The 14549-nt window shown below is 37.0% G+C and overlaps 1 protein-coding gene across 2 annotated transcripts in view; it reads left to right on the forward strand.

The window, feature by feature from the left end:
- Positions 1-14549, forward strand: part of NUP62CL (nucleoporin 62 C-terminal like) — an 85458-nt gene that overhangs the window by 33213 nt on the left and 37696 nt on the right. For both annotated transcript variants that reach the window (XM_043460032.1, XM_043460033.1), the window contains exons 2-3: positions 11188-11291; positions 12833-12931. In XM_043460032.1, the coding sequence (XP_043315967.1) occupies positions 11234-11291; positions 12833-12931 (157 nt within the window). In that variant the 5' untranslated portion in view covers positions 11188-11233. The remainder of the gene's footprint in view (positions 1-11187; positions 11292-12832; positions 12932-14549) is intronic.

Raw genomic sequence — 14549 nt, forward strand, 5'->3', positions numbered from 1 at the left:
AATATTGCATAGGAACCTGGAATGTTAGGTCCATGAATCAAGGCAAATTGGAAGTGGTCAAACAGGAGATGGCAAGAGTGAATGTCGACATTCTAGGAATGAGTGAACTAAAATGGACTGCAATGGGTGAATTTAACTCAGATGACCATTATATCTACTACTGTGGGCAGGAATCCCTTAGAAGAAATGGAGTGGCCATCATAGTCAACAAAAGAGTCCGAAATGCAGTACTTGGATGCAGTCTCAAAAACTACAGGATGATCTCTGTTTGTTTCCAAGGCAAACCATTAAATATCACGGTAATCCAAGCCTATGCCCCAACCAGTAACGCTGAAGAAGCTGAAGTTGAATGGTTCTATGAAGACCTACAAGACCTTTTAGAACTAACACCCAAAAAAGATGTTCTTTTCATTATAGGGGACTGGAATGCAAAAGTAGGAAGTCAAGAAACACCTGGAGTAACAGGCAGATTTGGCCTTGGAGTATGGAATGAAGTGGGGCAAAGGCAAATAGAGTTTTGCCAAAAGAACACACTGGTCATAGCCAACACCCTCTTCCAACAACACAAGAGAAGACTCTACACATGGACATCACCAGATGGTCAACACCGAAATCAGATTGATTATATTCTTTATAGCCAAAGATGGAGAAGCTCTATACAGTCAGCAAAAAGAAGACCGGGAGCTGACTGTGTCTCAGATCATGAACTCCTTATTGCCAAATTCAGATTTAAACTGAAGAAAGTAGGGGAAACCACTAGACCATTCAGGTATGACCTAAATCAAATCCCTTATGACTATACAGTGGAAGTGAGAAATGGATTTAAGGGACTAGATCTGATAGAGAGCCTGATGAACTATGGATGGAGGTTCGTGACATTGTACAGGAGACAGGGATCAAGACCATTCCCATGGAAAAGAAATGCAAAAAGGCAAAATGGTTGTCTGAGGAGGGCTTACAAATAGCTGTGAAAAGACAAGAAGTGAAAAGCAAAGGAGAAAAGGAAAGATATTCCCATTTGAATGCAGTGTTCCAAAGAATATCCAGGAGAGATAAGAAAGCCTTCCTTAGAGATCAATGCAAAGAAATAGAGGAAAACAGCAGAATGGGAAAGACTAGAGGTTTCTTCAAGAAAATTAGAGATACCAAGGGAACATTTAATGCAAAGATGGGCACAATAAAGGACAGAAATGTTATGGACCTAACAGAAGCAGAAGATATTAAGAAGAGGTGGCAAGAATACACAGAAGAATTGTACAGAAAAGATCTTCACAACGCAGATAATCACAATGGTGTGATCCTCACCTAGAGCCAGACATCCTAGAATGTGAAGTCAAGTGGGCCTTAGAAAGCATCACTATGAGCAAAGCTAGTGGATGTGATGGAATTCCAGTTGAGCTATTTCAAATCCTGAAAGATGATGCTGTGAAAGTGTTGCCTTCAATATGCCAGCAAATTTGGAAAATTCAGCAGTGGACACAGGACTGGAAAAGGTCAGTTTTCATTCCAATCCCTAAGAAAGGCAATCCCAAAGAATGCTCAAACTACCGCACAATTGCACTCATCGCACACGCTAGTAAAGTAATGCTCAAAATTCTCCAAGCCAGGCTTCAGCAATACGTGAACCGTGAACTTCCAGATGTTCAAGCTGGTTTTAGAAAAGGCAGAGGAAGCAGAGATCAAATTGCCAGTATCCGCTGGATCATCAAAAACGCAAGAGAGTTCCAGAAAAACATCTATTTCTGCTTTATTGACTACGCCAAAGCGTTCGACTGTGTGGATCACAATAAACTGTGGAAAATTCTGAAAGAGATGGGAATACCAGACCACCTGACCTGCCTCTTGAGAAACCTGTATGCAGGTCAGGAAGCAACAGTTAGAACTGGACATGGAACAACAGACTATTTCCAAATAGGAGAAGGAGTACATCAAGGCTGTATATTGTCACCCTGCTTATTTAACTTATATGCAGAGTACATCATGAGAAATGCTGGGCTACATGAAGCACAAGCTGGAATCCAGATTGCTGGGAGAAATATCAATAACCTCAAATATGCAGATGACACCACCCTTATGGCAGAAAGTGAAGAGGAACTAAAAAGCCTTTTGATGAAAGAGAAGAGTCAAAAAGTTGGCTCAAAGCTTAACATTCAGAAAACTAAGATCATGGCATCTGGTCCCATCACCTCATGGGAAATAGATGGGGAGACAGTGGAAACAGAGTCAGACTTTATTTTTGGGGGGCTCCAAAATCACTGCAGATGGTGATTGCAGCCATGAAATTAAAAGACACTTACTCCTTTGAAGGAAAGTTATGACAAACCTAGATAGCGTATTAAAAAGCAGACAGATTACTTTGCCAACAAAGGTCCATCTGGTCAAGGCTGCGGTTTTTCCAGTGGTCATGTATGGATGTGAGAGTTGGACTGTGACGAAAATTGAGCGCCGAAAAATTGGTGCTTTTGAACTGTGGTGTTGGAGAAAACTCTTGAGAGTCCCTTGGACTGCAAGGAGATCCAACCAGTCCATCCTAAAGGAGATCAGTCCTGGGTGTTTATTGGAAAGATTGATGCTGAAGCTGGAACTCCAGTACTTTGGCCACCTCATGCGAAGAGTTGACTCATTGGAAAAGACCCTGTTGCTGGGAGGGATTGGGGGCAGGAGGAGAAGGGGATAACAGAGAATGAGATCGCTGGATGGCATCACCGACTTGATGGGCATGAGTTTGAGTAAACTCCAGGGATTGGTGATGGACAGGGAGGCCTGGCGTGCTGCAATTCATGGGGTCGCAAAGAGTTGGACACGGCTGAGTGGCTGAACTGAACTGAACTAAACTGAATCACTTTGTTGGTTCCTCTGGTAACCAGCCTCTCAGCCTGAGGGGCTTTCTAAATTTCACCTCATTAACATAAATCAGGTGTGATTGAAACCTTTATTGCTCCTGGAGCTGTTTCTGGAACTGTGAAGAAAACCCAAATAAGCTTCTGTCTCTCTCCTTACTTAGGAAGTTACGAGGGGTTTAGGAAAAGGGACAAGACGAAATATACAAGCCTTATATTTTACCATGGGACAGCCCTCTGCCATAAAGTATTATCGGGTCCAGTGTCACCAGTGCCATGTTGAAAAACCCTGCTGTAGTCCTATGATTAGGAAAATGAGACTGTTTTTTAAAAAAAAGAGCTCTTGGTTTTGCATTATTTATTTTGTAACTGACCCGTATTACTGAAACCTCTTCAATAAAGAGTAAGGCTTTAGCTTGAAAGCAAGTCATATTAAATGGCATTTGTTTCCTTAGTTACCTCTGGGTATTTGATTTAAGGTCAGGCTCCTGATATTATGCCAGTATCTGAGACACATGATCAAGATTTTAAAATACGGGCATAAATCAAATGTAAATTTAATTAGTGCTAGTGAAGAGGTTTCAGTAATGCAGCCAGTTACAAAATAAATAATGCAAAAAACAGTAGCTTTCCCATGTTTAAACAGTAGTAATTGGGAAATATAATGGAGGAAGTTCCCATTAACAATTTCAACCAGAAGTATGAAGTACCTACCTAAGAGTGAACTTTAAAAATGTGCATAACCTATATGAAGATAACCATAAAAGTTTACTGAGGCATATAAGAGAAGACATGAATAAATGAAGAATACACGGACTCAATAGTATAAGAATGTCATTTAGCTCCAAATTAATTGATGCATTTAATATGATTCTTATAAAACCACAGTGGGAATCTTTGGGGGAAGGAAAAGAAGGAGAGTCTCGACGGGATTCTAAAGTTTAAGTGGAGGGGATAAATGCATGAGATTAGTCATCTCTTGTTTTTTAAGGAAAGTAATGACAGCTTGCTTGTAGAAAAACATGAAAATATATTGTAAGTTTATTATCTGACTGTACATTTAAAACATTTAATATAAAAATAAATGAGTTCTAGTGCTTCAGTAATTGGAAATCTCTTGTAGAACAAGGACAGAAAGGAAAATCAGTGAAAAATTTTAAAGTAGAGAATCAATCCTGGGTTTATGAAGATGACATTTCCATTCTGGAGAGAGAGGATGGAATAGTGAATAAATGAATTGCAGTAGCAGGCTAGCCAGGTGATTTGGGGGAAGTGGGTTATGTTTTGCCTAAAGAGATTAACTGAAAGAAATGCTAGGTGAATTAAAGCTAGAAAATGAAACCATAAATATTTAAATTGTATAAATATGAATATGAAGATGTATAAATAATAATTGTTGGGTTGGAGAGAGGGCCATTTATTGAAGTATAATTTAAAAATATATAATATAGTCAGTCAAATGGTTCAAGAATAAGACTATAAACATAGTATAAATAAGTATACTGTCCCCCATCTACCTTGTATTACTCCCTGCCCCTCCCCCCTTCTATTCAGCTAACCACTGTAATTGTATATATCCTTCCAAATTTTCTTTATGGCTTTGCTAGCAAATAAAAATATATATTCTTAGCCCTCTGCTTGTTTTAAAAATGTAAATAATAGTATATTCTACACACTGTACCTTGCTTTTTAAACTTAAAGCTTATACACTTATTTTAAACATTTTGTAGCTCTTTTCACATCAGTCAATATATGGAGAGCTTCCTCAGAATTTTTATAGCATCATACATTTTCTGCATGCACTATAGTTTATCTAGCCCCTTGCTGGTGGGTGTTTGGGTTGTTTCCTCTTCTGCTAATATAAACAGTGGTGCAATGGATATCATTTTATATGTCATTTTACAGATGTGTATCTTTGTAGATAAATTTCCAAAAGAAGTATTACTGGTTCAAAAGATAGATGCATTTGTACTTTTTAAAACATTGGCCACTTATTTTCCATAGGGATTATACCAGTTTACACTCCCATTAGAAATCACAGACGTTGCCCCTTTCTTCACAGTGTCCTCAGTGTATTAATAGTTTTTTTTTTTAGTTTCTTCCCATATATTAGGTAAAATTGTTCTAAAGGTAAATATAATTTGTGATTTTCTCCTAAAAATGAGGTTGAACATTTCATATGTTTGAAGGAATTTTGAAGCATGATATGGAGGCATAAACCATAAAGGAGAAAACAGTGGAAAGATTTGACTACATAAAAAATAAAAACAAAGTAAGAAAAGCAAATGACAAACTGGGGTTGGGAAGTACTTGCAACATTTGACTAAATAGCTTTGATATATACTTTTATTAAAAAATCAGTAATAAGAAGACATTAATCCAATGAGAAAATGGGTAGATGATATGAATAGGCAATTTCAAATGAAGAAATTAAAGTAACCATTAAACCCATGATAAAAATTTAGTCTCACTGATAGGTATTGATTTAGAAATATTAAAACACCTTTGTGATAATTGGTTATTTCTTTAAAAATAAATATGTTATACATCTGGTGCTTCTCTTAAATGAAACATAAGGATATTCTATGATATACATTTTATTTTATTATATTTTTAAACAATGCAATGCAACCATTTAAATTTTTTTCTTTTTATTATTTTATTGAAGGATAATTGCTTTATAGAATTTTGTTGTTTTCTGTCAGACCTCAACATTAATCAGCCATAGGTATATATATATCCTCTCCCTTTTGAACCTCCCTCTCACCTCCCTCCCCATCCGACCGCTCTAGGTTGATACAGAGCCCCTGTTTGAGTTTCCTGAGCCATACAGCAAATTCCTGTTGGCTATCTATTTTACATATGGTAATGTAAGTCTCCATGTTACTCTTTCCATACATCTCACCCTCTCCTCCCCTCTCCCCATGTCCATATGTCTATTCTCTGTGTCTGTTTCTCCACTGCTGCCCTGTAAAAAAATTCTTCTATACCATTTTTCTAGATTCTGTATATGTGCATTAGAATATGATATTTATCTTTCTCTTTCTGACTCACTTTACTCTGTATAATAGGCTCTAGGTTCATCCACCTTATCAGAGCTGACTCAAATGTGTTACTTTTTATGGCTGATTAATATTCCATCGTGTATATGTACCACGGCTTCTTTATCCATTCATCTGCCGATGGACATCTAGGTTGCTTCCATGTTCTAGCTATTATAAACAGTGCTGCAATGAACAGTGGGATACGTGTGTCTTTTTTAACCCTGGTTTCCTCAGGATATATGCCTAGGAGTGGGAATGCTGGTCATACGGTGGTTTTATTCATTGTTTTTAAAGGAAATCTCCATACCATCTTCCATAGTGGCTGTATCAATTTACATTCCCACCAATAGTGCAAGAGTGTTCCCTTTTCTCCACACCCTCTCCAGCATTTATTGTTTGTAGACTTTTTGATGATGGCCATTCTGACCTGTGTGAGGTGATATTTCATTGTGGTTTTGATTTGCATTTCTTTAATCATGAGCGATGTTGAGCATCTTTTCAAGTGTTTGTTAGCCACCTGTATGTCTTCTTTAGAGAAATGTCTGTTTAGGTCTTTTCCCACTGTTTGGTTGGGTTGTTTGTGTTTCTGGCATTGAGCTGTATGAGCTGCTTGTATATTTTGGAAATGAATCCTTTGTCAGTTGTTTCATTTGCTATATTTTCTCCCATTCTGAGGGTTGTCTTTTCACCTTGCTTATAATTTCCTTTGCTGTGCAAAAGCTTTTAAGTTTAATCAGGTCCCACTTGTTTACTTTTGTTTTTACTTCCATTACTCTCGGAGGTGGGTCAATAGAGGATCTTGCTTTGATTTATGTCATCGAGTGCTCTGCCCATGTTTTCCTCTAAGAGTTGTTTATAGTTTCTGGTGTTACATTTAGGTTTTTAATCCATTTTGAGTTTATCTTTGTGTATGGTGTTAGGAAGTGTTCTAATTTCATTCTTTTACATGTAGCTGTCCACTTTTCCCAGCACCATTTATTGAAGAGGCTGTCTTTGCCCCATTGTATATTCTTGCCTCCTTTGTCAAAAGTCAGGTACCAGTAGGTGCATGGGTTTATTTCTGGGCTTTCTATCTTGTTCCATTGGTCTGTGTTTCTGTTTTTGTGCCAGTACCATACTGTCTTGATGACTGTAGCTTTGTAGTATAATCTGAAGTCAGGAAGGTTGATACCTCCAGCTCTATTCTTCTTTCTCAAGACTGCTTTGGCTATTCGGGGTCTTTTGTGTTTCCATATGACTTGTGAAATTTTTTGTTCTAGTTCTGTGAAAAATGCCATTGGTAATTTGATAGGGATCATGTTGAATTTGTAGATTGCTTTTGGTAGTATAGTCATTTTCACAATATTGATTCTTCCCACACAGGAACATGGAATATCTCTCCATTTTTTAAAATAATTTATTTATTTTAATTGGAGTCTAATTACTTTACAATATTGTAGTGGTTTTTGCCATACATTGACATGAGTGTACATGCATCCCCCATCTTGAATCCCCCTCCCACCTCCCTCCACATCCCATCCAATAGGGTTGTCCCAGTGCACCAGCTTTGAGTGCCCTGTTTAATATATTGAACTTGGACTGGTGATCTCTTTCACATATGGTAATATATATGTTTCAATGCTGTTCTCTCAAATCATCCCACCCTTGCCTTCTTCCACAGAGTCCAAAAGTCTGTTCTTTATATCTGTGTCTCTTTTTCTTTCTTGCATATAGGGTCATCATTACCATCTTTCTAAATTCCATATATATGTGTTAATAGACTGTATTGGTGTTTTTCTTTCTGACTTACTTCACTCTGTATAATAGGCTTCAGTTTTTAAAATTAATCTATTTATTTGGCTGCACTGGGTCTTAGTTGTGGCACCCAGGATCTTAGTTGCTGCATGTGGGATCTAGTTTCCTGACCAGGGTTCGAACCCAGGCCCCTCACATTGGGGACTCAGAGTCTTAGTCACTGGGCCACCAGGGAAATTCCCCATGATAGTTGGAGGTAGGTGGTAATGTTCCCAATTCCTTCCCAGCATCTCCTCCCTTTCCCCAAACCCCCAGTGGCCCTACATGTTTTGGATAGCAGGGTCTTATTTATTGTCATGAATTGTTTAACGGTTGGATGTAGGCAGCAATAGATTCAAATGCAATTACTTATTAAGCACTTTTTTCCCTTTTAAAAAGGAAGAAGAATATCTGTAATTATGTATTGGAGTCTGGAAATGGTTGGTTCAATTCAGCACAAATATTTATTGAGCACTTAGTATCATGTGCCCTGTGCAGTGATCTATAGTGAGGATGAAAAGATAAACTGTTTTCTGTTAACCAGTTAATCTTATTTGTGTCTTTATGTACTTGATTTCTCAAACTTTATTTCTTTTATAGTTTTTATTTTAAAATTTCAAGCAAGCGGCCAAGTAATGTTTTCTGAAACTTTATTCCAGATTTCTATTTATTATTTTTTCTCACAGACTTATTGTATAATTCACATACCACATAATTTACCCATTTACAGTGCACAGTTAATTGTTTTTTAGGATATTCACAGAGCTATGCAGCCATTACTGAAGTCAGTTTTACAACATTTTCATCATCCACTGAAGAAACACCATGCACCTTAGCAGTCACTGCCCATTCTTTCTTTACCCCAGTTCTGGAAACCACAAATCTGCTTTCTGTCTCTATAGACTGCTCTGTTCTGTACATTTCATGTAAATAGAATCATACAATATATGGTATTTTGTGATTAGCCTCTTAGCATGTTTTCAAGGCTCATCCATGTTTTAGCATATATCTATATTTCTTTTCCTTTTTATGGCCAAATAAAATTCTATTGTATTAATATACCACATTTCATTCATCGTCTCATCAGTTGATATTCATTTGGATTGATTTCTTTCATCCTTTGTTATGAATAATGCTGCTGTGAACATTCATATACATATTTCAGTGTGGATCTATATTATCATAGCTTTTGTTTATGTACTTAGGAGTGGAATTACTGGGTCATATGGTAACTTTATGTTGAACACTTTGAGAAAGTGCCATACAGTTTTATTGAAGAGATTACACTGTTTTACATTCCTATCAACATTGCATTAGATTTCCAATTTCTCCATATCCTTGCCAACACTTGATATTATCTGTCTTTTTTACTTTAACCATTCTTTTTGATTTTTTAATGTGAAAGTCGCTCAGTTGTGCCTGACTCTTTGTGACCCCGTGGACTATACAGTTCATGGAATTCTCTAGGCCAGAATACTGGAGTGGGTAGCCTTTCCCTTCTCCAGGGGATCTTCCCAACCCAGGTATTGAACTCAGGTCTCCTGCACTGCAGGCGGATTCTTGACCAGCTGAGCCACAAGGGAAGCCCTTAGCCATTCTAGTTGCTATGAAATAGTATCTCATTGTGGTTTTGATTTGCAAGTCCCTGATGACTGATGACATTAAGTATGATTTCAAGTGTTAGGTGGCCATTTATACCATCTTTCTGACCATTCTTGTTTAGTCACCATCTTCTCCTGACCACAGCCTGGAAAGGATCTCTACATTTAAGGATTCATGTCCTTAGTTTTGCTTACCTGGATAATCCAGGATAAACTCCCTATATCAAGTTACTTAACCAATTTAACCATTACCTCATCTATAAAATCCCTTTTGTCAAATAAGGTAATATGTTCACAGTCTCTGGATATTAGGATGTAACCATCCTTGGGGGACCATTTTTCTGTCTACCACACCATCTTAACAATATAAAATTTTCTGATCCATGCACATGAGATCTTTCCATTTATTTAGGATGTCTTTCTCTCAGTAATATTTTGTTTTTCTGGATACAAGGCTTGCACTTCTTTTGTTAGGGTTGTTCATAACTATTTTATTCATTTTGAATAATCATAAATGAAATATTCTTAATTTCATTTTTGGATTGTTCATTGATAATAAATAGAATTGTAATTTATTTTTATATTGATCTTGTATCTTGCAACTTTGCAGAACTTGTTTATTGTTCTAATAGATTTTTTTATGGATTCCTTAGGTTGTTATGTATTCATGATCATATCATCTGTTAATAGAGATAATTTTATTTCTTCTTTGCAATCTGGTGTCCTTTAATTGTTTTCTTGCTTAATTGTCATGGCAAAAACTTCCTATGTATTGTTGAAGTGGTAAAAGCAGACATCCGTATTCAGTCTTTCACTATTAAGAATGATGTTAGCTGTAAGTTTTTCATAAATAGCCTTAATCACGTGTAAGAAGTTCCCTTCTTTTTCTAGTTTGCTGCGTGTTTTCATCATGAAAAAGTGTTGGATTTTCTCAAATGCTTCTCTGCTTCTATTGAGATGATCCATGTATTTTTAAAATAATGAGATAATTAAGGTATAATTCATTTATTTTAAAATTCACCCTTTTGAAATGTACAAAACAGTGTTTTTTTTTAAATGTATTCACAGAGTGTGTAACTATCACTGCTATGTAATTCAAGAACATTCTCATGATCCCTAGAAGAAACCCTGTAACCGTTAGCAATCACTCCTCATTACCCTCTCCTCCCAGCTCCTGATAACTAACCACTATTATACTTTCTGTCTATGGATTTGCCTTTTCTGGACATTTCATATAAATAGAATCATACAATATGTAACCTGTGTTTGAAAGTGAAAGTGTTAGTCGATCAGTTGTGTCCGACTCTTTGTAACCCCATGGACTGTAGCCCGACAAGCTTCTCTGTCCATGGGATTTTCTAAACAAGAACACTGAATGGGTTGCCATTTCCTTCTCCAGGGCAATTTTCCCAACCCAAAGATCCAACCCAGGTCTCGTGCATTGCAGGCAGATTCTTTACCTTCTGAGCCACCAAGCCCAAGTATTCTTGTCTGGGAAATCCCATGGACAGAGGAGCCTGGTGGGCTAAAATCCATGGGGTCACAAAGAGTTGAACACAACTGAGTGGCTGAGCACACACGTGGACTGTAAACCACCAGGCTCCTCTCAGTGGGATTCTCTAGGCAAGAATACTGGAGTGGGTTGCAATTTCCTTCTTCCGGGGATCTTCCTCACCCAGGGATTGAACTCACATCTTCTGCACTGGCAGACAGATTCTTTACCACTGAGTCACCTGGGAAGCCCATACTAATCAGTACTGATGAACTATTTTTTAAATCAGGATTTTACTATGTCATACTTATTAAATATTACGTTACTTAATTTTCCTTGCTTTGTTATTTCTCTATATAAGTAAAGTTTGTTATAGTGGTGTTTACTTGTTAAAAATGATTTTGACTTTTTTTTTTTTGCTTGTTACTTTAATTTAGGGTTACTCCAGCATCTACTCCTGCTGCCGCTGCTAGTTCAAGTACCATGCTATTTACCTCATTTTCAAATTCTTCTACCTGCACTGCTGCTACTGGGCCCTTGTGTAAGTTACTGGTTGCAAAGAAAATACTATTACTTTGCATTAGGCCATTTAACTCAATTTGCCAGTATAAGCTATGGATCTCAGACATCTCATAAGTTATCATTATGCTTGATCCCATCTGTAATTGCTGATATCAGTAGTAGCTTTGCTTAAGAACCTAATTATCATGGCTTCCACTGTGAATTTTATATTAACATGATTATTACAGCTTAATGTGATGATTTTAAGCATATAATTCATTAACATTGTAATGTTTTGAAACAACTTCTTGAAGCTAATGGGAATAGGAAGAGTGGGAGTTTTGTCTGAAGGGAAGAGTGGGAGTATGTCTGAAGGAAAGAAGTCTTATCCTTGTGAATAAGATAGAATGGGAAACAAATGTTGGAGCCTTGCTGTATTTTATTCTTCTATATAGACCAGGTCTGTGATCCTTAAATTTTACCTATAAGAAGTGTTACATGACAGAAGGACCGGCTGTAGTTTTGTACTTTTATGATACTGTGAGATGTCTCCTGTTCTCTCCTCTTAAAGATGAACACCTGGATGCTTTGAGCTGAGAAGTGGGACATTAATTATCTCATAACCCCAACTTCTTTGCTACACATCTTCCATTAGTAGAGTAATAACAAATGTTGAGAATATTGAATTCTGTATAAATCATAGGTGATTATTTTTTACAGATCCACATAAACTGCTGGTGCTTTGGAGGCATCTACACAATGCCGTGATATTAACCGTTAGACATCGTTATTATAATCCTAGCAGTAATATGGTCCTCCCAAAGCTATGTTATAGCAAAATTGTCACCATTTCTGTTAATAAAACTTGCCAGGAATTGCTAATACCTAGTTCAGCATGAAAACTGGTGGCTTGCCATCCCCATCATCTTGTGCAGTTGGCATAGGTGAACATTGGTTGAAATTGCAGGTTACCACTTGAGTTGTATTTTCTTCCAAGTAGGGATGATTCTAATCTTGAGACATGACTGAGATTCTGGAAACCTCTTGATATATAATATCTTTCTCAAGTATAATAGATGTTGTGAATATGACCCTATCTGAGGTTGAGAGTTAGAATTATTGAATGAATTCCATTTTCAAAGTCTTGACTTCTGACTTTTGATAGGTTTTTTTTCTTTCCTGTCCTTGATGTCCTTGCCTACAAAATGAAAGGAAATCTTGACCGTAGTATTTTTTAAAATTAACTTTAATGAGGTATAGTCTACGTCATATAATTATTTTAAGTGTGTATTTCACTGATTTTTAATAAATTTACTGAATTGTATAACTATCATGATAATCCAGTTTTAAAACATTTCTATCATCCCAGTAAGATCTCTCAGTCCCAGACAACTACTGATCTGTATTTTGTCTCTATCTATGCCTTTTCCGCACTTTTCGTATAAATGGGTTGACTATAGTTTTTTGAAGTTTAGCCAAAGTTACTAAAGGACTCCTCAGATGAAAAAGACTCTATGTAAATTCTTCATTCACTATGTTTGATTAAAAGGGTAATAGGTAGTATTATGTTATTCTCTGCAGTTGGTGCCCCAGTAACTTCAGCTGGAATGTTTGGTGGTACATCTTTGAGATTTGGATTAAATTTCTCTGGAGCATATGGAGCAGCTGCTGTTGCATCGAGTAAGATTTTACAATTATTAGGATATATTTGGATACTCATTGGAAATGTAACAACAGTAAGTAGGTTGTATTCCTTAGTTTCTAGGATTCAGTTGGTTTTGATCATCTCGTCGGAGTATCCAAAAGGTACGTCAATGTTGAGAATTGTCGAAGAGTGGAAGGAGACAGTTGATACCAATGATATTACTTCTTTTAGATGACTATAATCAGAGATGCTATCAAACTCTTGTCAACTTTGAAGCTTAAACATTTTTATTATTGAGCATACTGTTTAAAGTGACCCAATATATTGGGATTCCTAGTTTTAGCCTCTAAAAATTAATCTAAGATTTGACCTGTGTTGATCCTCTCCTAAAGTTGATGACAAGAGTTCCTGTAGACATATCCTAAATTTATTTCTGCCAGTTAGGTACTAGGTATGTTGTAAATTAAAGAAAACTTAGTTATCCATTAGTGAAAGTGTTAGTTGTTCAGTCGTGTCCAACTCTTTGCCACCCCATGGACTATAGCCCACCGGGCTCCTCTGTCCATGGAATTCTCCAGGCAGGAATACTTAAGTGGGTAGCCATTCCCTTCTCCAGGGGATCTTCCCAACCCAGGAATCAAACACAGGTCTCCTTCATTGCAGGCAGATTCTTTACCATCTGAGTCACCAGGGAAGCCCCTAGTTATCCACTGTCTATTACCTATAGTTATCCATTGGACTGTTACCTATTGTGAGCTGGGTGGTTAGAGATCAGTTACTACTTAAACCTACCATTTAAGTTAGACTCCACTTTAGGGAAGTGTTGTTTGTTTTCACTTTAAAAAGTTTACTTAGGGCTGAAATGAATCTTCAAACCCTGTCATAAGCTAAAAGTCAGTCCCTCTTAAGTTTAAAGTAATTATTCATAAACAGAGATGTACACCATCTTTTGCATGACCAACACTTAACTGAGTTTCTATTGTGTATTTGGCTAACTGGCCATCCTATAAGCATTATGAAGGGTGTGGCTTGAGAACTTTTTAAGTTACCATATTTGCAAAAAAAATGTAAAACATAGTTTCCCTTATAAAATGCTGAACAAAAAATTGATTCTTTCAAAAAAAAAAATTGATTCTTTCAGTCCTGGGTTGAGTCAGTGAAGTATGAATTTGCGAGCTCTTTGGTGACTCTGCCATACTTCACCCCCACCTAAGTCTTCAAATTCCTTCCTGCATACTGGTACCTCTGCTACAAGCCCATGTATCTACCATTGCCTTGTGTACTTAACCCACCTCCCATCAGATGTGTTTCAACTCAGTACACCCAGCCCAGAGTTGTTTTTTTTCCCCTACTCACCTTTCTTTCTCCCCAAGTATATTTACTTGCTCAAATTCATCTCACAAATTAGCCCTGTAGGGCGGCTCTCAGATACCTGTGTCTGTAAATCTATCACCATTTGGGATTGTTTTCTGTCCTAGATATGATCAGCAAGTTTTAAGAGAAGCTTGTTTGTTGTCAATCTCATCTTTTGCATGAGTCTTAAGAAAGTGAATCTAAAGTGAATCTTAAGAAATAAGTCTAATGCTGTCCATTCCTAGCATGGAATAAGATACGTAGTTGTTGATCAGACAGGATAGGAAAATTGAATTGTAG

Source organism: Cervus canadensis, chromosome X (assembly GCF_019320065.1).
Source record: "Cervus canadensis isolate Bull #8, Minnesota chromosome X, ASM1932006v1, whole genome shotgun sequence".
Classification (NCBI taxonomy): Eukaryota; Metazoa; Chordata; class Mammalia; order Artiodactyla; family Cervidae; genus Cervus; species Cervus canadensis.